The following is a 26,643-nucleotide window of genomic DNA, read 5'->3' as shown; positions in this document are numbered from 1 at the left end:
TATACTTTGAAGACGAAAGATGATGAAAGACACGTTTACATCTAGAACAAAACACAAGTGTCATTTACAAACTATTTTTGGAATTCATTAAAAAAAGAATTTTTGAAATCGGAGTGGCAGTTAGTAAATTCAATACTAACACATAAACCTATTCTGGTTTAAAAGTAGTTTTCAATACTCTGAGACGCTACTCTAGAAAATTGTTCGGTCATAACCAAAAGTATCACTAAATAGATCATTTTTGTGAACAACACAGAAAATAGCCTATTAGCATACAATATTTTCTCCCTTCTGGTTTTAGACACTAATCCATTTTAACTTCAACATCCGTTAAAATGGACGTTTTTGATTGGTCTTTCATAGTTGTAAGTTCTGCCGCCGACTGCTTTCTGCTCGAGAATTTTCTCAAGTTGAAGTCGTTATTCGATTTGTTGTAGGGTTATTGTCATCCACTTATTCTGTGGTTATGTACAAGTTAGATTCTGAAGCAGATTAGTTACGAGTACATTTGCGGAGTGTTTCTAAATAAATGTATGAACATATTCCTTAAACAACTGCTTGTTTAAAATTTGTGTAATGATCTAAAAGCTATATTGTTTTGTAGTGGAAATTCTTGTTTGATACTAACAAACAAATATTTTTTTCTATTTCAGGAAGTGATAAGTGGAAATTTACTAAGTAGTAGACTAGGCTAAATTCTATGAAAATTACTTCAGTAATCACTGAAGCTGAACAAGCCAAACAATAAAAAAAATGTCAACCAAACGAAATTATGAAGGTATGCAATAATATTCATTTTTGTAAGTGTTAATTTCTGTAGGCTATTGTAAAGTAATGTGCTCATATTTTCATGTAATTAAATTATTGAAGTTTTTTACATTGCTCAAAATAATCCAAGAAACAACCACATTTTAACACTGTTATAGATGTCATATCATGTTGTAGACTATTGGTGCTTTAGGTTAGGCTATTTCTTTTGTTGGTTAGGTAATTATCATATTAACGGCCGGAGCGGAAAAATACGAGTTTTGCGTTATTAACTTATTGGAATCGTCCTATAGAACAAAAAAATAAGGTTTGATGGGGTGGAAATAAGAAATAACGAAGTTCTAGAACATAAAAAATGGAACAACTGTTCACGCGCGCGCGGAGTAATATTTTCATGTTGTAGCCTACATCCACGTCGAGCGTCACGTGACCTTTTATGGCCATGATTCAACCTCGTGATGACGTCATCAGATGCGTCGCCATCTTTGCAAACGTAAATGAAAAATAATACTGAAATGAGCAGTATTTTGATCCAAATGAACAATGTTTTTCTTAATTTTGAGCTGCAAATTAATTACTTGTTATCGAAATGAGACGAGTGCTTCCTGCCATCAGCGCGGGCTTCGGCAGCACCTCCGAAAAGAAAGAAAAACATCCCTCGAGATAGTATCTATCAGTAAAATATCAAATTCTAGAGGGGCTGATCAGAAATATAGATTGAAATGTAATGGAAAGGCAATTATGTAAAGTGAAAAAACTTATTAAATCATGAAAAACTCTAATATAAATATATAGATGGATATTAACAGAGAACACTTACCATTAGTGTGTTGGCGGATATAGCTGAGCAGCAGCAACAAAAAAGTGGATTTTTTAAAATTGCAACATTTAAAACTTTTTTTACTACTTTTTCTAATTTTCCTATCACAACGAAATAACAAAGTCTCCCGGTTTAAAAACAACATGCGACCGCACGATGAACAAATACACTCATTATTAAAAATTCCATGTTCAATTAAAAGGGAAATAATTTCGTTTCGGTTAAAACGTAAACTCTTTACGTGCCCTACTAAAACACTCCGACACATACAATTCACTAGGGTTGGTCGAACTAGTGGATGGTTGATTCATAATTGTAACGCACTCACTCAATCCAACCTACTGAACACGATATCTTGTGAAGCACTGACTCATGCCCCGGAGAACTCAGATAACAGATACGCTATCAGGCTGCTATCAGTCCCGGCCGCAGATAATATTCAAGTAAACAGATTATCCAGATACGGCACACAAACTGAACATTAAAACATTAGAAACTTAACTACTTATGAATATACCCCGTAAAATCATGTTATTTGTCATTTGCACCCCCTAATACTATATATTTTTTGTTCAGGAGGGTGAGCTGAATACATTTATAACGTCAAATTCGTGATTTGCTGCCTCGGCCTTTAATCTTATAATATCCTTAGAGGTACCTAGATACTATTGAATGTAAAAAAATTTTATATTAGTGAGGTTAACGGCTAGAGTAGCCAATAAAAATTCAACTTTATTAAAGTAGTCTATTCTGCTCATCCTACTGAACAAAATTATATATGGTTTTAAGGCCTGGAAATTACAAATAACTTTGTTTATTAACAATTTAAATGTAAAGTTACGGTTATATCCATGTACTGTACTTATTGTCACCTATTATTTTTAGCTATATCTGTTCCCGATAGCTTATCTGAGTGTTCTGTGGTCAGAACACCTAGGGTAGGGTACGATAAGCGGACCCGGTTTTTTATATCGAAGAATGTAATCATCGATACCTAATATTCGCATCTCAAATCCTAGACTATCAATTGATATAAAAGTATCTGTAGTCCGCAACAACAAACATGTTTTAAATTAAAATGTGAATTTAATATTAACAGTAATCAAACAAATTATTATAAAAAATTAGGAAAACTGAAGACGACCATATTTGCTCCTCTCACAGTTACATTTGGTTCTTTCCCACAAATTTCACATTTAAAGGGTTTTTCGGTACGAGTCCTACATGTTGAAGCCACAAAAAACATGTCTTATCACCTTTCAAAGCAATATTGTGTCGTTTTCTAAAATGGACTGCCATTCTTAATAATCAAATGTTACTTATGTAAAATTGAAATATTACCTTACATGTATTGATATAGATTATTTAAGTTAATTGTCCAAAATAATTAATTAGTATCGATTGATTATATCGATGGTTATGATTGAGTAATATCGTTTGCCAAATTCAATATAAAAACCGGGTCCGCTTATTGTACCCTATCCAACACCTTAGTTAAGAACCATTAACTGCTCGTGCAGTACCCTTCACACCCTCGATAACAATGGCATTCAATCACGGCGCAACTCTAATACGTCTAATTAGTTTTGAAAGTTATGTACGTGTTTGATTGCAGATTGTGTAAGCATCGAAAATATTAGTGAATTTAAAATATTTGTTTTTTTTTTCAAGTTGTGATTCCTATAAAGCAGTAATAGCTGAATGTGTTCATCATCAGACCATTTAGAATTTGAGTTTTTAGTAATAGGTACTACCTCGAGGGATTTTTGCATGTGTTGCCATCGAGCAGGGCAGCCCTGAAAAAGCCTTCAGTGCTGCCCTGCGCTGATAGCTGTAGGCATTTGTGTCAGGCTGACTTTTATTCTTAGAAGGTCTAAATTAACAAAAACTTCTTTTATTTGGGTCAAATTCAGTATTGTTATTTTACGTGTACAAAAATGCGTAACGGTAGACATCAGCAGCAACCAATAGCAGCTCTTGTTGACTTACGATCATAATAAGACAACTTGATGCCCTTAGAACAATGAAATATTACTCCGTGCTAAAAAAGTTCTCATAATGACTTTCTGGTATTAGGTTACTCGGTAACCAGTAACAGCTAGTAGGCTAACCAGAGTTGCCATGAAATGCGTAACTGATTACTCCTTCCACACTCAAATTACATCATATTACCATAGTGCAGTTTATAATTAATATAACATATATGATTACGTTTACTAATTTAATTCTGGTAAGAGTTATGATTCATTTTCATCATTCATAGGACTAAAAATAAAATAAATTGTGTTAATGAAGAAGTAATTAATGACAAATATAATTTGCTTTGCTAATGCAATATATTATCTCACCTTTGCCAGTGTTTCACCTTACTCAGGGCCAGATGATGAGGAGAAGAAAAATGAGGAGACTGAGCAATCCGAAGACCAAAACAAAAGGCAAAAGATGACTTTTGGATTCACAAAAACCACACCAAAGATATCAAAAGGAATTAACATTAATAAACCTGTGAAAGGAATCAATATGAAGCTGGAATCCCAGGTATTTTGTAGAAAATTGTGTACATTCATAATAATAATATTATTTACAACGTATCATATGTTCAATTTTGAAACATGTAACTAGTAGACAATAGACAATATTCTTTATTTGCAATTTCTTTAAGAAATACAATGGCGTCAACATGTGGTAATTTTGCTTTACAATTTTATGTATCTATTTATTTATTAATTTTGTGTAATGTTTTGTCATCTTATAAAAGGTCAAAAAACTCCTTGGTCAAGTATAAGGGTCGCTCCACTAGCCAGTTCTGAAGTTCATTTTTTAACTGGTTTCCTCTCTTGTCCTTAAGGTTTTGTGGCAATGAGTTGATGATTTTGCGGCCAATGTATGAAGGTTTTTTACTAAATGTTGTTGTGTGGTGAATAGGAAGACTGTAGTCGGCTGCTCTCCTAGTGTTGTATGAATGTATGTCTTCATTTCTTGGAAGGTCCAGCTGATTGGTGTAGATGACAACTGCAAGTATGTAGAGTGATGTGACGGTTAAGATCTTAAGTGACTTGAATGCTTCTCTGCAGCTATCTGTAGGGCCTAGGCCTGCAAGTGTTCTAATAGTTTTTTTCTGGAGGATCAGGATTTTGTTAAGGTTGGCCTCGGATGTTGAGCCCCAAGAAATTAATCCATATCTAATGTGAGATTCTACCATCACGTAGTAGGCTGTTTTGGCTAATTCCGGGCCTCCCATCCACATCATTCTTTTAACTACAAATATCCCAGATGAGAGTTTCTTGGTCAATGCATTAATATGATCTCCCCAGGAAAGGTCAGCATCAAGTGTAAGCCCCAGTAGTTTTGTCTTTTGTTCCGTTGAAATATTGGGAATATCTGGTATTTGTTCATGTCTTCTGCTAAAATTGATATGCGTGGTTTTGGATCAGTGGCGTAGCGAAGGAGGGGTCCAGGGGGAGGAATAAAAAATAAAGCATGGAGCAGGAGAAAAAAGGAGAGTTATCATTACTCTTGTCTACAAACATTAAATTGATTGATTTAATTGATTAAAGTGACCGTTGTTAAAAATATAATTGTCCTTTCGTTTAAATCATAAAGTATCAAACGATACTTAGTCTATGGGCTCGGCCTTTCGGATAGTGTAGTGTAATCACGGTATTTCTATAGGGCGCAGTCACCTGACGTCGCAAAGTAACCTGAACTGTAACATGGCGAACAGTTTAAATTAGTGACCACTTTGTTCAAATTCGTCTTGGGAACGTAAAATTACTGCTTAGAATTAAGTTACGACGTTGATTTTAGGTGTCATGATTTTATATCGAAATAAATATAAAAAAATCACTTTCGATCGGAAAATACACTTGAAAAGTTCTACTGATTAACTAATTTGGACTTCAGTGATTTGAGGTAAACGTGGTGTTTTCGTTTGAGTTAGGACGACAATTTTTGTTATCATTAAACTGTACACTGTACCTATATAATTATCAAGAAAAAAAATCACTTCCGGTCGGTAAATACCGAAGAAAAGCTCTCTACAGATTCAAGTTTTGACGATTTTGGATTTCACTGGTTGAGTGTTTGAGGTAAAAGTGATACTTAGAATTATGTTAGGACGACCATTTTTGTTATCATTAAACTGTACACTGTACCTATATAATTATCAAGAAAAAAAATCACTTCCGGTTGGTAAATACCGAAGAAAAGCTCTCTACAGATTCAAGTTTTGATGATTTTGGATTTCACTGGTTGAGTGTTTGAGGTAAAAGTGGTACTTAGAATTATGTTAGGACGTTGATTTTAGGTATTAATTCAACGCCGACTAATACATATAATTATAATTATCGAGAAAAAACAATAAAATCATTTCCGGTCGGAAAATACCGAGGAAAAGCTCTACTGATTCAGATTTTGACGATTTTGGATTTCACTGGTTGAGTCGTTGAGATAAAAGTGGTACTTAGAACTATGTTAGAACATTGATTTTAGGTATCAATTGAACGTCGACTAATACCTATATAATTATCGAAGAAAAATTGAAAAATCACTTCCGGTCGGATAATACACCGGAAAAAACTCTACTGATAAGAAGTTCCGACTACTTTGGATTTCACTAACTGAGGTATTATTTCATTTTCCTTAGTATATTCCGATCAGAAGTGATTATTTTTGTTTTTTTTTCTCAATAATTATATATTTATTAACTTAGTCGGCGTTGAATTAATACCTAAAATCAATGTCCTAACATAATTATAAGTACTACTTTTACCTCAACCACTCAACCAGTGAAATCCAAAATCGTCAAAACTTGAATCTGTAGAGAGCTTTTCTTCGGTATTTACCGACCAGAAGTGATTTTTTTTTCGTCGATTATTATAATGGTATTCGAGTACAGTTTAATGATAACAAAAAAAATTGTCGTCCTAACTCAATCAAAAATACCACGTTTAGCTCAATAACTGAAGTCCGAAGTAGTTGATGTTCTAATCATTAGAGTTTTTCAGGTGTATTTTATTTCCGACCGAAAGTGATTTAAAAAAATTTTTTTTCAATAATTATATACTCGTCTACAGTGTAATGATACAAAAAATCGTCATTATAACTCATTCATAAATACCTCAATCAGTGAAATACAAAGTAGCCGAACTTCTAATCAGTAGAGTTTTTCCGGTGCATTTTCCGACCGTTAGTTTGATTTGTACCCGAGCAACGCTCGAAAATTGCCCTCCTTTTCTAAAGGGTTTTCGGCCGTCAGTGGCCCAATGTCCCCGAAGGGGTATTTCATTTCTCCACAGAATATAGTTGTGTCAATTATACGCTTGAGTGAAGCTCTGTTTTTTCTTTTTCTTTCTTATTCAGTGAATCCAACATCACTTTGGTGCCTTCTACTCAGTCAGAATCGAACTTCATAAAGTTTCTGTAGCTATACAAGAAAATTTTTGGTACTAGAGTTGCTGTGAGAGTTGAATATGCCTATTACATCTTTCCACTTTCTATAAGGCGTAGTTACTAAAGCTCCATATTTTTGGTATTTACCTTTTACTAGTGAACTCATTGGCAAATAACACACAAAACGTTCCCCGGATCCCCGGTTTCGGACCCCCCCGAACGAAATTTCTGGCTACGCTACTGTTTTGGATGGATTGATAGCTAAGTCATTTTGAAGACAGTATTGGAGTGCTTTGTCTGTAGATGATAAAATGCTAGTTACTAATTCATGTGATGTGTCATTTGCAAATAGACGAGTTGTATCGTCTGCGTACATTATAGTCTCTACATTGTCATCATTGATAAAAACAGAAAAGTCGTTGGTGAAAAGAATAAATAAAAAGGGGCCCATTACTGAGCCTTGAGGCACTCCTCTTCTCACTGGCAGTGGCTTTGATCTGTATACACATTTTTTTCCATTCAGATTTTGTTGAATTTCAGTAATTTGTGTACGATCTTTCAGGTAACCAGCCACCCAATCTTTTGCTAGGCTGTCAATACCTAAAGCTGAAAGTTTTCTCAGGATGAGGTCATGACCCAAGCAATCGAAGGCTTTGCTGTAGTCAAGTAGAATAGCTGAGACATGTTTGCCATTTTCCAGGTTGTCTGTGATTTTTTTCAAGTAAATTTGTAACAGCTGTGGTGGTGGATCTACCTTTGAGAAATCCATGTTGATTTTTTGTAATAAGTTCATTTCTTTCCATGTAGTCTAGCATTCTTGACAGAGCAATCTTTTCTATTATTTTTGAGAGTGTTGATATTAGCGAGATAGGGCGGTAATTCTCTGGTTTTATGGGATCCTTAAGTCGGATGCAGTTAAGCAATGATATGCTGAGTGAAGGGTATTAAGTAAATTTTTTATCTTTATTGATATACTGGTTGAAAATGTAGTAACTTATAAGATGCAAATTAAAGTAAAAGGTCACTGGAGTTTTTGTACCGGTTTGATGCACTTGTGTATCACTTTCGTAAGAGAGGTGGTTACAGGAAATCCAAGTTGTCTTTTTGAGGTGCCCGGTCACAGTAGTGTCAATGGGAAACAGATAACTGACAAAGTGGCAAAGGAAGTCTAGATTAACTCCCTATAAAGAATGTATTTTTTCTTCCGAATTGAAATTAATTCTAGGCCTATGTAAAATATGGTGCTTATTGTCATTCTATTCAGAGATAAAATGGATATTCTGTTTATAAATGTATTGGTCACACTATTTTGACTCATGAACTTACCAGCTCTGGCTTCCTTATGAGCTTACCTCTGTTTGTGACATAGTCCTGAGTGTGTAAGACATCTTAGACAGGCAGAGGGAGGGAGTCCTGTTATTTGCCAAATATTGTCATATATTTACGGATGACTTCCCTAACCTCAATACATCTTAAGTGATGGTTTAAATTAGTTTAAAGATTTGGATTGGATCCCAATACAATCCCTCCCAAAATTTCAGTCACTAGTGTATATGTGTTACTTACTTAGTTACAGGGTTAGGCCTTTATCAGTAATGGACTTTGTTGTGGTTAAATTTGTTAGATTACGTAGGTCTTATAATATGATTTAGTGTGTAAGTCCTAATCCATTATAGGACTTCTTTAATAATATTTTTAATTATTGACGTTATTAAGCAATGTTTTAGTTTTATAGGCTATATTTGTGTATTAGTCTTGACACTACCTTGATTGTGTGTCATAAATATTTTAGCCAATATTTCAGGGGTTTTGCTCTTACAATAACATTCCCATCAGAAGTCAAGGGTTTTCTTTTGGAGAGAGGAAGTATTCATTGTTTTCACTAAAGGATGAAATTTAACCAGCTTTGACTATTTTAGCTAATCGGTTTTCTACCACATTGAGGTTGTACCTCATCTACTTTTAAGAAAAGTCACTGCTAGCCATTTTAGTTTTATTTTTTGGCTTTTCCTCCAGCAGCTACATAAAATATAATAATACACTTTTTTGAATGATTAGCTGTGATGGACGTAGATGTAAGAATTAACTATTAGGCCTATCTTATAAATAAAAATGAATCACAAAATGTGTTGCTAAGCGCAAATCTTGAGAACAACTAGACCACTTTGGTTAATTCCTTTTGTAAAATGTTCATTGAAATCCATGGAAGGTTTGTATGAAGCAAAATATAAGAAAAGTTACCTTGAATATTTTGAAATTCAGAAAAAATGTAGTTTTTACGTTTCATAATCTAAATTAAACTGGCACTAAACAGTTGTTTAAACCATCACTTTTATGTCGACGAATTGGCTGGAACATCTGTTTACATTTAAATTTAATGAAATATTAAGTAAACAGTGATTGATCAGTAGTGTAATGCAGATAGTAAATAAAAAAATAATACATAAATTTACTCCAGTGACGAATTTAAATAATCTAATGCATTTTAAATATTATTTAAGCACTGTTATGTAACCAACCTTAATGAATTAAGTTATGAATTTTTTCACATACGTTACTTAAAACTTGTGGGCTTCCTTGACACTGTGATATGGCATTGGCTTATGGAAAACAGAGAAATGAATACTAACATGTCTCAACGATTCATTTTTACCCTGGCTACAGTCCAAAAAGCAAGACTTGTATAACGCAAAACTTTAATAACGAATATTTTGGAATGTTGCACACCTTACTAAGGATTTCCCCCTTATACCGAACGTACATAGGAAGTAGGTAGGCCTTCTCCGGGGCCGTAATAGGCTTTTCAGTCCTACTTATGTGTGTATTTTCTTCATCAGGACAAGGTAAACTCAACTATGTCTCTGGAAATATTTTAGACTGAAAGTACATTAGAAGCCAATAGTACACGATTTTGACCAAAGCAGATTTCCGAGAACTACATAATCAAACTTATATAATATTTTGATCGAGGCAATGTGGCAAGCTAAACTGTGACATATTACAAAAGATCTGAAGTAGGCACATTTTAACCGAAGTAGACTTCTCAGCCGTAAGTAGGCTATATTTTTTTCTTTGTCAGGACATGGTAAACTACTATGTACTGAAAATATCTTAAACCTGAAATATATGACAAGGGCTAGAAATAGACGCTTTTTGACCGAAGTTGGTTTCCGAGACCTATGTAATGTGTTTTCTTAATCAGGATAACAAGGCAGATTCAGCTGTGACGTATTTATAATTAGAACCAGAAATGCTCCTACACGTAAAAACATTATATAAGAATTAAGTTAAACTCTGATATGAACTTAAATAATATTTACCTGATGTGCCTATTTACATTATAAAATATTCATAGGACTCCACCATATTGCGTCATAGGTGCTTTTACTAAGTAATAAGGACTTCGGTTCTGAAAATTGCGTGCGAAGTCACGGGTAACAACTTGTTAGTAATGGTTTTATAGGGTGAAATTAGAAAATATGTCACCAATGGTTTATGTAAATTACAATTTCAACTCAGTAACAGTTTTAGACATTAGAAGTTAGTTATTGCTATCTGGGTAAACCTTAGATTTTCTCTAACGTTATAAGTGATTTTTTCAATGAGGTCGTCAGTAACACAGATGATCAACAACTTTGTTTCTCATTGTGAACACTAGTTTGTCCTTCACAAAATAATCGGTACCATTCTTAACTGCAGTGTTGCTCTTGATATCTTCTTCATACACAGAACACAATTTACAATGTATTTCCAAGAGTTGCATTTTCTTTGTCTAAAGAAATCTAATGGTGCTAGGTACTTCAGTGTCAGCGGGAGAGTTTATTTTTTTTTTGTCATTTTAAGCACTGTTGTAGAGTGCTTTGAAAATAGCGTAGCTTCTGCTACCTTCGATATGACACTTGTCAGAAACGCAATTACTTGCGTTACACAAGTGTGTTACACTTGTTACACAGCGCCATCCAGATAGTGCCGCTGTTCCACAAGTTTGGCAATCAGATGCCTGAACAACTTCTTTTCTTAACAACCCTCGTAAATAAATAATCTTCTTATAGGTGTTTAAAATGTACAATAAACATGTCATTTTTAGGATTGCATACTTTTTCTCAATTTTGAATCAATCTTTTTCCAGAATAAAGTTACCCAATTAAAGAAGCCATTGAAGAGTGTTTTCAATGATGAGAGCGATGAAAGTGAAGAAGAAATGCCACCAGAAGCCAAAATGAGAATGAGAAATATTGGAAGGTTTGTAACTATCATTTCATTATAATTTATAGTTTCTACAGTTAAAAGTCAATTATAATGTTCACAAAAATAATACACAAAATTCTCATCAAGCATATTTAAGCTATTGTCTACAGTTCACTGATGTTCAGAATTATGCACATTTATTTACTGAAGAAAAAAAAGATAATGTATACTTTTACCGTATGTTACAAAAATACACGAAATGTACAAAATTCTGTCTTAGGAATTTTATATTGTTTATGAGTAAAAGTGTCAGGCTTTAAAAGTATGTTAGTCAGTCACAAAAATATGGTATTAGTAACCTTTTATTTGAACTCTGTACAAACAAATAACACATAACTAATAGTTGCGCCTTGCAGGAAGTTCTTATCAAAATCTGTCCAAAAATGTTAAAAATTTATGATATTTTATAAATGCATGTAAAAATTGTTTATACCTATAAAAACATATCTTTTGTTTTAAAACCTGGATAGTCAAAATATATAATAAAATTTACTATAGCACAATTTTGTAATTGATCCTCTTTTTTAATAGTAACTTTACTTCTAGGATTGTCGACTCTCTTTTAGTTGATTCTTAAGTGCAATCAATCATAAAATGGTAAATTTTAATATTTTAGTAAAAATCAATATACGTCCTTGATACTGAATACAAACATTTATCACATGCAAGTGTGTTAGTTGCACTTTCTGTTTAGTGACCTTTGATTTATTTACTGAAAGTAGTTTTTAATTTATAGTATTTCTCCAGTTTTTTCAAGTGGTCCGCCATTTTCACGAACAGAATAAAAGGTTGTTGCTTGTAAACAAACCATCTTGATATCATTTTGTTCATTAAAATTATGTACACTAGTGAATTAATTGTGATTTTTTTAAATTGTGTTCCAATTATAATCAACCATGGTTTATGCCTGTTACATCAAGTGATATTAGCAGCATTATCTTGCACTAACCAAAAAGTAGTTCCTAGTATTAGTAGAATCTATTGATTCGAAAGATTATGATGTTTTCATGGCAAAAACTAAAACATTACAGCTTCAGTAAAAAGTTAATACAAACACATTTCTATTGCAAACACACATATATATTTTCTACTTTCAGTTTTCAATTTGTCTTAATATTGTCAGTGAAAACTGTCCTGATGTTTTACATTGTATAAAATGGTATGTATTAATATTGATTGGGCAGCTGAACACTACACACGCACGCACAAAGGTTAATTCGGCTGAAGACACCATGTCTTGTAATTGTCAAATTTTTATATTAAATATGAGTATTCAGAAGATTCAAGACTAGTGTACACCTTCTAGAAATTTCTAAGGCAGGGGTGTAAATTCCAAACACCTCAATATAGTGCATAGAACATCAAGAACATTTTCCTTATAAATAATAAGTATATATGTATTTTTAATGTAGTAAACGCAAACAAATTAATTCAAATTTTTGATTTGTACAAAAGTCATGACCAATATAGAAAAAAACTAATTTTCAAGAGATTAATTTTCAGTAAAACGAATAAAAGTAAAAGGTTTATTTTTTTACTATTAACGGTACAATAAAAAAGAAATATAAATATAGATGGTTAAAATCGCAACTTGTCTAAAATATTACACTTTAATTTGATTATTCTAGTCTTGTAGCTAATTTTTATTCAAATATTTTCAATTTTAGCTTATAGTGCAAAATAAATTTTACCAAGAAAATAAAATTCCTCGAATATCACTAGAATAATCGTGGAAGTTACAAACCATTGTCATAATAGTAATAGCTCACCAAAACATACAAGTATTAAATATTACTAAATGTTAATGAAAACACAACTTTTCCAAATTGTTTGTTTTTTGGACAAGGCCTTTCGAAACCAAAAGTTTCATCTCCAGGCAACTCCACAAATAAATACATCATACAATACATAAATACAAAAAAAGTAATAAAAGTATAATCTGATTGGTATAATAAAAATATCTGTATGAACCAGCTGATTAAACTCCCAAACAACTAGACATAGGCCTAAGTTAAAAAAGCCTATGAAAAATTATAGCTCAGACAAGGTAATAGCCTCAATAAATTGTTCAATGTTTAAGGACAAAAATGGATGGTTCTATCTTTCTTTATATTGGAAACTAGACCAAATATACTGTGCATTTCAGAGCATTGGCTAGTTAAAGATGAAATTGATGTGTACACCCAAATTGAAGATTTAATTTTGGCGGATGCCTATTGTAGACAGGAACATAAAAATGGAGGCCACAGCAGTTTATGTTAAAAATAATCTTAGATATAAAAAAACTTAACCTTGAACAATTTTGTAAAGAACTAACTTTAGAAATTGCCGCTATTGAGCTCTTGGACTCTTTAATGATCATCATGTCGATTTACCGCTCTCCTGATGGTGATTTTTGATGAGTTTATCCAACTTCTGGACAAATGTTTTACTTTTCTTTCTCGAAATAAGAAAAAAACTTGTGGTCTGTGGTGACTTTAATGTACACCTGGAAGAAAAATCACGGGAAGAGAACATTTTTACAAACATGCTCATTAGTCATGGCCTATACATTTCAAACAGACTACCCACAAGAGGCACAGCGTGCCTAGATTCCATGGCTACAAATTTTGATTCTTGGGATTATAAGGTGGAAGTCATTGAAACCTATGATTGCGGACCATAGTGCAGTTATGACAATAAAGTCAAGTTTGGGAAATGGTAAACACAAAGAAGTTTCATGGCATGATAAGTATAGTTTTACAAAGCGCGTCATCAAGGATGGAGCAGCTGCCTTTACTAAGGAGGGCTCTAAAAAACGGGGCTCTAAAAAATTGAATTGGGTGATCACTATTTATCTGAGCAATCCTTTGATAGATTTCTTCAAACCTTTAATTACAATTTTGATATATTTTTTCCATTAAAACCTTTAAAAAAAAATCCAGAAAACGGAACTAAATGTCAGTTTAAAGATAAATCTTGGTATACAGCAGACTTGCGCAGACTTAAAAAACTTAGTAGTTCTTCTAAATGATCATTATAAATCAGCAGTCTCACCAAAAGACCGTGATGAGTACTATGCATTATATTGTAAAACAAATAAACAATACAGACTGGAAGTAACAGAAGCTAAGAAGGCCTTCAACGTCCACACCATCAGGGTCATCCTCCAACATGTGTAAAGCGGCCTGGGATATTATAAACTCCACACAGACCTAAGAAGCCATATGCTTCCTGCTCAGAAAGTCCTGACAACATAAACAATTTCTTCATAGAGGCTTGTTGAAGAGATAGTGACAAACCTTCCGGAGATGGACTTTAACCCTCTGTATATTGCAAATAGGCCTAAGCCTATATTAGACCATTGGTTAGAGGTGCGGCCACTAGATATTATAAAAATAGTAAATAGGCTAAAGAACTCTAGAAGCCCGGATATCTATGGTGTTCCTTGCTTTGTTTTGAAAGCGGTGATCCATGAAGTAGCAAACCCTCTATCAGTAGTAATAAAACAAGTGTCTTAGTCGAGGTATCTTTCCAGATGCTTTGAAGATTGCACGCACAGTCCCCATCTACAAGAAAGGAAATCCTGAGGGAACTGGTGAATTACAGGCCAGTTTCAGTTCTGCCAGTGGTGTCTAAGGGTCATGGAGTCAATAATGAAAAAAACAGTTGGTTTGATTTTTTTGAGTCCAACAATCTGCTCAGCAACACCCAACATGGCTTCAGAAGTGGACGTTCTACAACCACTGCCTTATTATCCATAGCATCAAAGATAATGGAAACTTTCGAGGCTGGCGAATCAATGGCTCTTGCGCTCTGTGATCTGAGCTGAGCATTCGATTGTGTTGCCGCATAAGATACTACTTAGCAAGCTAAATTCCTATGGGATCGAAGGAACAGTTCACAAAACTATTTCCAGCTATCTCGAAAATAGACAACAGAGGGTATCGCTTGGTGGGGCTACTTCAGGAAGTAGAGAAGTCATGCGTGGAGTGGCCACAAGGTTCCATCCTGGGACCTTTGCTCTTCTTAATTCTTGTGAATGATTTAAGACTGGGAGGCAGGGCAGTTCTGTTTGCAGATGACCCTACGCTCCTGTCCAGAGGAAAGCTGATACACTCCGTGCTTCAGGAAGCCGAGGACTTGTTAGCAGATGCCAAGAGGTGGTTCACCACAAACAAACTAAAATTAAACGAAGAAAAAAACACAACTGATATTCTGTACTCTATAAAATGGAAACGTCATAGAGGACTGTGATGAGGCCGTTAAATTACTCGGTTTCTGGCTGGACCCGAAGTTAAATTTGGAATTGCCACATAGACAAAGTTCTGCACAAAACTCTCCAGGGTTATCTTCTTGCTGAGAAAACTGAGAACGTGGTACCAGAGCGGTGCCTGGTAACGGTGTACCACGCACTTTTTCACAGCCTCCTAGCCTATGGTATTCTGCTCTGGGGCCATGCATCAGCATGCAGCAGAATACTTGTTCTCCAAAAGAAGGCGCTACGCATCATTACATCTTCAGACCATCTGGAGCATTGTAGGCCTATTTTCAAACGCCTCAGGGTATTAACGGTTCAAGGCCAATATGTAATGAACTCGCTTATATACGTACAGGGGAGAATGAATCTCTGTTTTGGGAGAAGACAAGATGTCCATGGCTACAACACCCGCCATGCAAAAGACCTAAACACCCTAAAAATGTAGACTTTCAAAATCGGTTGAACAGTTTTCCAATAGCAGCGGTCAAACTATACAACAGCCTACCGGAAAGCATCAGAAATATGAACACTATTAAGTTCAAGGAAGCCATATGGTCCAGACTTACAAGTAGGCCTATCTATGCACTAAAGGAACTTGAAGATGACCCACTGTTCTAGTCCTGCCACCATAAACCTTTGTAAATAGTGTATATAGTTTTAAAATACTTGACAAATTGTTCTGAACAAATTGCAAACAGTTTTAAACAAAATTGACACAGTCTATCTGGTTTTATCAGTCAAAGACGAAGACATCAAGTATCAAGTAAGTAAATATCAAGTAAGATTTTTCATAGCGCGCGCAGCTGTGCAGTTTGCAAAAACATAAGAAATAGTTCCGAGATTATAAAAAGTAAAGATGTGTAATGGAGCATGAAAATGTTTAAAAAGTTTATGATTTAAGTAAATTTAAGATTTCTCTTTCTATCAATATCAATACCAATATGTTTTGATCATGTTTTACATAAGTCATAACAAAAAACAAAGGTCATATTAGAAGTGTAACACCAGATGTGATATCCACACTTATTTATTTTAGTTTTCACGGGTTTGCTTGGTACGATGACGGATACTAGCCTCGGTTAAATTAGGAAATTGTAATCAAAGAACTCTCTCTTTGGTTGACCGAAACAGAATCTTATATTTTAAAACCAATTAAACAAAAACAAATTCAAAATGAGGTAACAATTCAATAATTCAAGACAAACTTAGAAATGTAGAGAAAGTGTGATATACATAAGAACTTAATGCGTTCAAAATACCGGCACAACTACACCAAATCATGGACCTCCCAACAGTTTACTCTTGTCTGAATGGAACAGTCCAAATGGACTTCTCTCAAAGTGTTATTGTTGCAATAACATCTAGCTAAAATTTGCTAAGCAAATTTCAACATATTCCTGTTTGTTTCTACGACTTAATTGTGCACCTATTCCGTACAAAAAATATTAATAGGCTAACTGGTGACACTACTGGACTTAGAATTCATATGAGTATGCTTTACTAAATAATAAATATCTTGTCCTCCTGCAGTACTTAGCCTAATACAACTGACTGTATTATATTTTTAGTGTATTATTACAACCAAACCATTAAAGAAATGTTATGTTGAATGAAAATAAAATATATTAATAATTTAAAATTCTAAAATTGGCTGATTGAGGCCGTTTAAAATGCTATGGGTCTGGCCTTACAAATACAGTAGAGTCCCGATAGTTCGAGTCTCGATAGTCCGAGGTTCCGTTAAATCCGAGCCAACACATGTAAAAAAATAAAATGTGAAATTGACATATTTGTACAACACACTCGAGCGCATGTCTGTAAACTGAGTGCTAGGGCTACTTGGAGAAGCCGGCCGCCTGACTCATCAGTTGCCACTTCATTTGCAACGCCCCACCCCCACCCTATTGTCAAGGCCACGGAACATTGCGCCCCGTATTGTCTAAAAATAAATCAGTCCGTTGCTCATCACGTTCGACTGCGGTACGGTTGTTATAGATTACGATAGCAGTGCGCTTACCCGGCTATTTATTTACAACGTAAAGTACTTGTTGTCTAAATATTAAGTTTTAGTATTTTCTGAAGTGTTTATGTGTTTCATTGTACAGTGAACTATGAGTTCAAAAAGTAAAAGAAAGTTTTGTACCGATAAAACAAAACTAGAAGCTCTTAAAAGACTTCATAAAGGTGAAACGTTAAAAAATTAGCTGCCGAGTACGGAGTTGGTGAAGTGACAGTTTGGTGACTGGCGAAGGAATCGCGATAAAATTGAAAAAATTTGCATCAGAAAAGTTCTCGGAAAAGTGTACTAATGAGCGGAAGTCTATGAAGAAAGCAGAGTATGAAAAAACTAGAGAGGCCCTATTTTTATGGTTTTGTCAACAAAGAAACAAAGGTTGTCCTATTTCCGGACCTATTTTACAGGAAAAGGCATTGTACTTTCGCAATGAAATCAATCTAGGTGAGGAAGATTTTACGGCAAGTGTAGGATGGCTTGACCGTTGGAAAAAACGTTATGGCGTGAGGCAGTTAGAAATTTGTGGGGAGAAACTTTCGGCGGATTCCGAGGAAGTTGTTCAGTTCTGTGAAAAGTTAAAAAATCTTATTAAAAGTGAAAATTTAAACACCTGATCAGATTTACAACTGTGATGAAACTGGTTTGAATTTTAAAACTTTGCCATCAAAAACTCCAGCTTCACGGAAGGAAAAAGCTGCTCCGGGTCACAAAAAAAGCAAAGAGAGACTGACTGTGCTAGCCGCTTCAAACGCGTCGGGAAGTCATAAATTAAAACTAACTGTCATTGGCAAGTCTGCTAAGCCTCGTGCATTTAAAAACATGTCTAATTTCAACGCTTCCAGCAACTTATACAAACCAAAAAAACGCATGGATGGACAAACAAACTTTTAAAAACTGGTTTTTTAGTAAGTTTGTTCCTGAAACCAAAAAGTTTTTTGAAGAAAAAGCAACCTACCCTCTAAAGCCATCTTAACACTTGATAACGCAGGATCACACCCAGATGAAGGGGAACTGCAATGCGATGGCATACGCACAATATTTTTTGCCACCGAACGTGACCCAGCCTAATTCAGCCTATGGACCAAGGCGTACTTGAAACTTTGAAAAAAAAGTACAGACGCCGTTTGTTGCAATCAATGTTTCAAACAATTGAAGGAGAGGCAATCATAAAAAGATTTCCTGAAAAAAGTCACAATCAAGGATGTTTATTTATTGGATCGCTGAAGCTTGGAGCGAAATTAAACCAGAAACAATCCAGAAATCATGGAAGGAAGTCGGAGTGTGTAAAATTGAAAATTATGATGAAGATGACGATCTACCGTTAGTAAAATTTAATAAACATACTTCCTGGTTGCAATGGGACAAATCAAACTGATATTGGAGAGTGGATGAGTAGGGACGAACAGTTAGAGACAACAGACGACACCATAGTTGAGATGGTCACAGACATGACAGCTGACGGGAGTGACGAAGAAGAAAGTGTGCAGGAGGCAGACCCGGCAAATGACTCACAGCGCGACGGCTACGCGGCACTGGATGCGGCCCCTGCGCTACGTAGAGCAGCAAGCAGAGGCGACAGCGGCAGATACGTTATTGCTGCTTCGGCGGTGGAGAGACATGGCTGCCCGCAAAACGCTGCCATGTGGTGAAACAAAAAACTCTAGACTGTTTTTTTTAAGTAAAAATTTCATCTTTGGACCTCGGTAAGTAATTTCTTAATGCTGGTATATGTAATAAAAGCATATTTCTTTTGTTTGCCTTCAGTTTCTAATTATAACCCAATTTTTTCTCAAAGTGTTCCGTATAATTCGAGTTCTTCACAATTCGAGGTACATTCGGTCCCATTCACCTCGGATTACCGGGACTCTACTGTATATGTCGAAGATCGTCACAAAAGACTCGATACCGTGGGCAGGGTCAGATTTAAGCATGGGCCCAGGCCTAGGGCGGAACATTTTTAAGGGTAGCAAATTTTGAAGGCCAGTTAAAATTTTGCTAAAAAATCTAGAGTGTTTATACAGAATTTTTGTTTTCATTTAGATTAATTCACTAATTAAACTATAAAAAGTTCGGAAAATTTTTTTAATACATTAGGTATTTTATATTAGACTTAACAATTATTTTGCGTAGTGCGTCACTGCGTAGAAAGGGGAGTTGGGCGCGACTAACTTATTTTGTCCGGCTGGGTGCTGGTGTCAGATGATGAGTAGGAGGCGGTGGGGAGGGCAGCATCGATTACTGTATACACTCCCACCGCATTCGGCCAGCTTTGTTGTGGTTCGTTGCTATTCGGGTAGTGGTAAATGATTGTTTCTGCTAATTAGAACTTGCTTTAGATCCTGATTGACATAGCTGAATAACGTTAAATGTTGAAACGTATACAGTGCTGTCAAACGCAAGCCTGTTTATTTCTCAGTGTAAAACATTAGTGACACCATTGTATTTTAAAATTGATATGTAGTAGATTTGATTCCCTGCAGAGGTTTAAACTTTTATAAGCCTCCAAATTTAGTAGGATAGTGGAAAGTTTCGTGTTTTTATTATTTCTTTAAAAAATTGGATAGTCGAAAGATAGCAAATGAAATAAATGAAAAATAACTGATGAACAAAACGGTGAAACTTGATACTTTTTACAAGCCCAGTGTTCAGATCAGAGAACCTTTTACTTCCTTTAATATTACTGCCGACATCAATGCTTGAAGACTTGAAGAGAGAGTGTATGATGTAGTAGAGACGAAACAAGATGAAATTCCTCACGTAAGTAATGAATGAAAAGAAGTTTCAGAATCGTATGCTTCCAATCCTGATGAAACTAATAACCCTAAATCTAGTAATGATCCAGTGCATTGGAAAGAAAAGAATTGGACTATAGAATACTTTGTAAAACATGAATTTGTGCAAAATAAAGATTGTGATTTTGAAAAATCTAAAAGTGTATACCTTGAAAAAAACAGGTTCCTGTCGAAATCATTGATTGAAAGACAATTTGCTAATGGAGATAATATAGTTAGCAGAGTTCATTCTCCTAGTCATGGGTCGGTGTTTCATGGTCTGTGCGAACTATTTTGTAAATCTTCTAGTCAGTTCATCGATGGAGGGTTCAGAGACTTAGGAACGTGGTTCACAGCTTATAAAAGAACTTGAAAATTCAACTCCTCATCTCGACAGCTTATTAACGTTCAAACAGAAGGCTGCTGAAATGGGGATGATTAATAATCAATTTATTTCTCAAGTTGAGGAAGAGATCAGCTATTGAAGGACAATTCTGCATAGGGTTGTTTGTGTTATAAAATAACTGGCATCAAGAGGTCTTGCTTTTAGGAGAGATGGCGAAGTATTTGGATTGCAATATAATAGAAATTTTATGATGTACCTGGAAATTAGCTATTGAATTTGATCCATTTTTAAAATCACGTATTGATAAATACGGAAACCTAGGTCAAGGAAGGTCATTGTACAAAAAGTGTTTTTACACATCTTTAATGAACTGAAAAAATAAAATATTTTCATTCATTTGTTGAGTCCATGCTGCTCATTGTGACAAGTTTTATTCATTTTAAGGTATGTAAATGAAAATGGACTTCCAGAAGAACAGTTTGGTGGTTTCATGAAAATCCAAGGCCATAGAGGTGCACAGTTAACTGAATCAGTACTTGAATTTTAAAATATGTGCGGTCTAGATATTCGAAACTGCTGTAGCCAGTCATTTGACAACGCCTGAAATATCTCGGAAATTTATTTAGGCGTACAAGCTAGACTGAAAGAAGTCAACTCTTTGATGTTTTATGTGCCTTATTCAGCTCATTCTCTGAACTTGCTTGGATCTAGTGCAGCAGATGTGACAGGTAAAATTACGACATTTAAATATTCGCGGGGAATTAGCAGACGGTGAACCAAATGACCGTGACGCAAGTAAATCACATGTTATTGGAATTGAGATTTATTTAATTAGTTATAGAGAAATATGTTAAACTTTATACAGGAACAAATTCAAATAATTAAACTGAGCTAAACATAACCAAAATTTGTATTTACTAAAAGTACCAAATAAAATTACGCAAAAAAGCCAATAGTGGGATAAAATGACTTGCGTATTGATGACATCAGAAAGCACGTGTTGCAAAAATTTAAATAAAAAGCGATAGAAAAATAGTTAAAGAAAATAGAAAGACTTAAATTGATCAATTATAGTGAACATGATAAAATTCGATAATTATGAGAAAAAAAATTAACTTTTTTTGGTTTTGGCCCCAGAATCTTTCTTCTGTTTCGAGAGCTGAAGCAGAGAGGAGGTATCAACTTCCAACGTCTGTATAGTTCGGACTTGCCCTTTTTATCATTTTACTGGCTATCTATTAATTACTAAATGCTTTTAAATTCCATAGACTTGTATAAACAGATATATTTTCATCAAAATATAATCGTTTGTAAAGCTTTAAATGACTTGAGAAATTGCAATTCATCTCAGCTGACTGCTCACTGATTGTTGCATACAGCTGTATTTCTCTATGTTATGAATATTCCACTTTATTTAATGTTACTAGCTGTTACCCGCGGCTTCGCACACAATCTTTAGAAAAGTCCTTACATTACTTAGTAAAAGCAATTATGCGCGATTAGCCGCGGGTAACAGCTAGTTCGTCAATACATTTGTAGTATTTTATAACGAAAACTCTTGATTTTCAATAAAATACCAATTACAACCAGATATTCAGTTACCCACGGCTTCGCACGCCATTTCCTGCAGAAAAATTGGGACATAGGAGGCATATTTCTTTTGAAAGTCCTTATTACCCTTCTGAGATAAATGGTCACTGAAAGATACTCCAAGCTCATGGACTATTTAAGATTTAAATTTTAAAACAGTCTCAATATGCACTTGTGAAATAACTGGAATTTTTCTCTAATATTCTATGATTTTTGTATACAATTGAACTATATTAGCCCAGCGTGGGCAGGAGTCAAAAGTCGAATTCATTTGCACACATACGATGTAATAAATGATGGCGCTCAATGTAATTTTAAAACGAAAATAGGCATTTATTAGGTACATATTATTACAGTCTAATGATTATGAGCTCCAGATGTTTAACGAAATTGCGTATGGTTTTTATTTTATTGAAACAAAATTTGCTGATTCTCTTAAGCTTACTTTATGCTTTTAAACTATAAATGTAAAGAAATTGAAAATCGTAATTAAATTATATAAATATATTTGTTTGTCGCATTATATATGTTTACAAAGAACAGCTGATTAAATTTGAACAGGCTCTTTCACTTAATAACATATGTTTGCTGCAATGCATTTCTTACGGGTATTTCCGTAACTTTTAGAGACCAGTGGGGTGGAATCCTGAATCGGAACCGGGATAAAAAGTATCCTATGTCCTTCTCCCAGTTCTTAGCTACCTCCCTACCAATTTTCAGCCAAATCGGTTCAGCCGTTCTTGAGTTATAAATAGTGTAACTAACACGACTTTCTTTTATATATATATAGATTAGGTTAAACCAGTACAGCTGTTAAATATTAGTTTTTTTGCTTATTTTATTTGAAAATGAGTAAAAGGAATTCCTTAAAGTTTCCTGCAATCGAAAATACACCAATAGCTAACTTAGTGTTGCGGATGTGGGCAATAGCAACGATTTGAGTGATAGCTATTTGACATTTTTGAAGTGAAAACTTCTTTAGGCGCGTTGAGCATTTTGGTAGAGGGTAAAATCCTCGGTTCGCGTCACCGACATGCTAATGATACTAACCTGCATGAAAATGTCAGTTTCGCTGTGTTAAAACTGTCCCGGCGGAGTATGAAAACAGACTGCGAAAATCAGTGACCTTTACGGCTTCCTCTCGCGATTTAAAAGTGAAGCCAATGTCGTACAATTCTGTAAGATGCGTCAAATTAAAGCTCTTAATATTGGCAATCTATTGGTTACATTTTTAAATATTAAAAAAATTTCGAAATAATTTTGATTATTGTTTAAATTGTACATAGCGTTTAAAATGACAAGAAAAAAGTAGTAAGCGAGGATTTTTTTTATTTTTTGGTCAGACAAAATTTGTCAGCGAGAAAGTTGTGTGAAAATAGATGAATATTTTTTTTTGTAATTTATCATTTTTTTATTGGAAGTTTAGTTTAGCCTGTAGTAGCGTATGAAGTGATGAGTGAACGTTTCTGCCGGAACTGTAGTTGGCGCATTGGCTCACTGATACCGTACTAACTCAATAAATTAGTTTATTGTGCAATAAAAATACCTTTACAAAAGAACCAAGTTAATTTAACTAATTTATTAGTTTTAAAAATATTGTGGGTTTAATTGTTATTGCAATTATATACTTTATCCGTAGCAATAACTGTATTATTTACAACGGTGTTCAACTCGGTGTTTACTCACTTATAAATGAATAATGAAAACAACGAAAATATTTTTAAACATTTTTAATATTTGTACGAATATTTGTATTTAAAATTTAGCATTATTCATTTTAATTATGTTTTTAATATTTAACCTCTTCATCATGAAATGAGTATTATTACGGTATAAGATTTATCTTACTAGCGTGGTAAAATAGATTTCTAGTTATTTGATAATATTTTTTCGTGTATTTTAAAATTGGAAAATTAAAAACGCGTCATATTTACAATTACAGATGTACTGCTACTATAACGTATTGTTAATTACTCTCAACTTAATAGTTCCGTTTTCACTTCTATCGGCAGTCCCACGACTGCTACTGTTTTTTTTTTAATATATTCTAGATGTGTACAAATTCTATTAAAAGGTTTTATGAACTTTTTAAATACAGGCTATACATTTTTTAAAATTATTTGATCAGAAATAACTGTGGTTTTAAGTACTATGAATTTCCAAGCTCGTATTACATATACTTGCACAAAAATGGCAAAAAGGAAAAAATGACATGTCCTTACAAAAATTTACATTATTCGACTTGTGAATAAAGTAGGCCTATAATTTTTGTTTTATGAGAATAAGAATTAAACTTAACATAAAATAAATATATATTTGTGTATCAAATATTTTTTAGCTGCATGGTTTTCATCAACAAACTCGAAATTTTAATTTATTTTATATAAATAAATATTTAAAAAAATAAAACAATTTCAAGATATTATTTAGTTTTTTTTAATATATATATGTTTGTGAGCTACATTTAATAAGAACTAAAACTAAAAGAAAATTAGCTTGATATCTTAAAAAATAGCTTTTTTGAGTTTTTATACAAAACACTTTCATTTCCCCAAAACTGACGGGATTTTTGGCACATAACTTGATATAATAGCCGGGGTTAAAATAGTTAAGCAATAAAAAGTACTAAACTTTGCATTTTGTTATATCGTTTGCAAATTTATGCATTTGTTATATCATTTAAAGTTGATGAAAAGTGCTAACAAAGTACAAGTTTGGTCTTCAATAGTTAAGAGTTAAATTTGCTATAGCGTTTAGTGTAATAAATTTTGTATATTGTAGCTTTACGGTTTACAAAGTTGTAAGAATTTTTTATTGAAATGTATTATTATCTAAATACTATGGAAAATTATTTTATATTTTACTAGTTATAAGAGGTACTACAACAGTAAATAATTTACATAACAGGTAATGTACATTATTTATTAATGTGCAGAAAAGTCAGCAAAATCTTTGTTTGAAAGTCGATAGAAAACAAGATAAGCCTTAACTTAGCTTTACAATTGTTCTTTTTAATGTACATTACATTAGTTTCAATAAAATTAGTTTGTACATGCATCAACTGAAGTATATTTTCCTGGAGATAAAAATAACTTGTGGTATATGTGGTTTTCCTTAAATCTTACCAACATATCAGGAAAATTTTGTTAGTTTTAATAAAAAGATAGTAGAGAATGTCAAGATGTAACAATGATCAATGTTTTTCTGTAATGTTTGTGCTGTTTAGAGCTTTGCCAAACCATTCCACCTGTGGAACAATTGCAGTGTTGGTGACAGCCGTTAGAGCGATTCTGTCTAACAGTTCCGTTGTAACGGAATCTTATTCATTTCGCGGTCTGAGCAGGAACAAAGGCTAGGCATGACAAATCTCTGCTGAATTGAATCAGTTGTTTGTGAATTCAAAATACTGTAGATTAAGGAACAGGTATCCAAGTCAGACATGAAAGTTTTCATGAATAGGGTCCATATTCTTTGGCTGCATATCAAAGATTGTTTTGAACACATCAACTTAACTTATGTGTTTGTAAAGATTGTATAAACACTCAGTTGTACTTACAAGATAAATTTTAAAATGTTTAACATTGACAACAATATAACATCTGTAAAATGTGTCTTGTTTTAGGGAAACTCCAACTTCCGCCGGACCTAACTCATTTGGCAAGACTAAACAGGGGTTCTGTGATGCAAAGAAGGTGTTTGAAAAAAATTTAAAGAAGGCAGCATTAGAAAACTCTGGGGATGAAGATTCAAAGAAAAATACTTGAAATAATAAATTGAAGAATGTTTTTTATACTGTACCTTATATTTTTAAGAAGTTATTTTTAACAATTGTTAGTTGCAAATTTTTTATTTTAAGGCTGCAGTGCATAAATTCATGAATCTTAGTTAGTTTGTTACTAAGAAAGTTATTTTCATGTTTTAAATGTAATAAATTTACATGATATTATGTTAATATGGTTTTATTTGACCTTTGGTGTGCAGTTATTTTTAATATCCCTCTCATAATTTAATGGTTATTCAAATCAAATCAAATCAAATATCCTTTATTTCCATCAGACATGTAACATGCATGCATTGGATTGCGTCATAAATATTAAAAAAAACCACATGTACAGTTTTGTATCTATAAAATTATTATTAATCAATTATTAATATTTATATATTATAATTAATCAATTATTAAAACTAATTAATTTTACATCATACAGACTATTTATTTCCAATAAATTCACTGAGGGTGTAGAAACATTTTTCTATTAAAAAAGCCTTCAGTGATCTCTTAAAGACCATTATATCATTTACATTCTTTAGGTCCACAGGAAGAGAATTATAAAAAATTACGGCATTATAAAAAACAGTGATGTTTGAAAAAAGAGGTTGCATGGGGGGGAATATTTAATTTGTTGCTATTTCTGAGACAGTGTCCGGACTGCGGAATTAGTGACTCGAAAATGC

At 33.6% G+C, this 26,643-nt stretch overlaps 1 protein-coding gene across 2 annotated transcripts; it reads left to right on the top strand.

The window, feature by feature from the left end:
• Positions 1–345: 345 nt before the first annotated feature.
• On the top strand, positions 346–26,140 carry LOC124362881 (PEST proteolytic signal-containing nuclear protein-like). 2 transcript variants are annotated; one of them, XM_046817752.1, is made up of 5 exons: positions 346–531; positions 654–778; positions 3,963–4,126; positions 11,109–11,221; positions 25,811–26,140. In XM_046817752.1, the coding sequence occupies exons 2-5, from the start codon at positions 754–756 to the stop codon at positions 25,950–25,952; spliced, it is 444 nt and encodes a 147-aa protein (XP_046673708.1). In that variant the 5' UTR covers positions 346–531; positions 654–753; the 3' UTR covers positions 25,953–26,140. The 2 variants fall into 2 exon arrangements, with proteins under 2 accessions (XP_046673708.1, XP_046673707.1); XM_046817751.1 differs by having other exon boundaries at positions 346–778.
• The last annotated feature ends 503 nt before the right edge of the window (positions 26,141–26,643 follow it).

The sequence above is a fragment of the Homalodisca vitripennis genome, chromosome 5 (genome assembly GCF_021130785.1).
Source record: "Homalodisca vitripennis isolate AUS2020 chromosome 5, UT_GWSS_2.1, whole genome shotgun sequence".
In the NCBI taxonomy this organism is placed as follows: Eukaryota; Metazoa; Arthropoda; class Insecta; order Hemiptera; family Cicadellidae; genus Homalodisca; species Homalodisca vitripennis.
The sequence above is the reverse complement of the archived record's forward strand: the minus strand, read 5'-3'. Positions and strand labels throughout refer to the sequence as shown.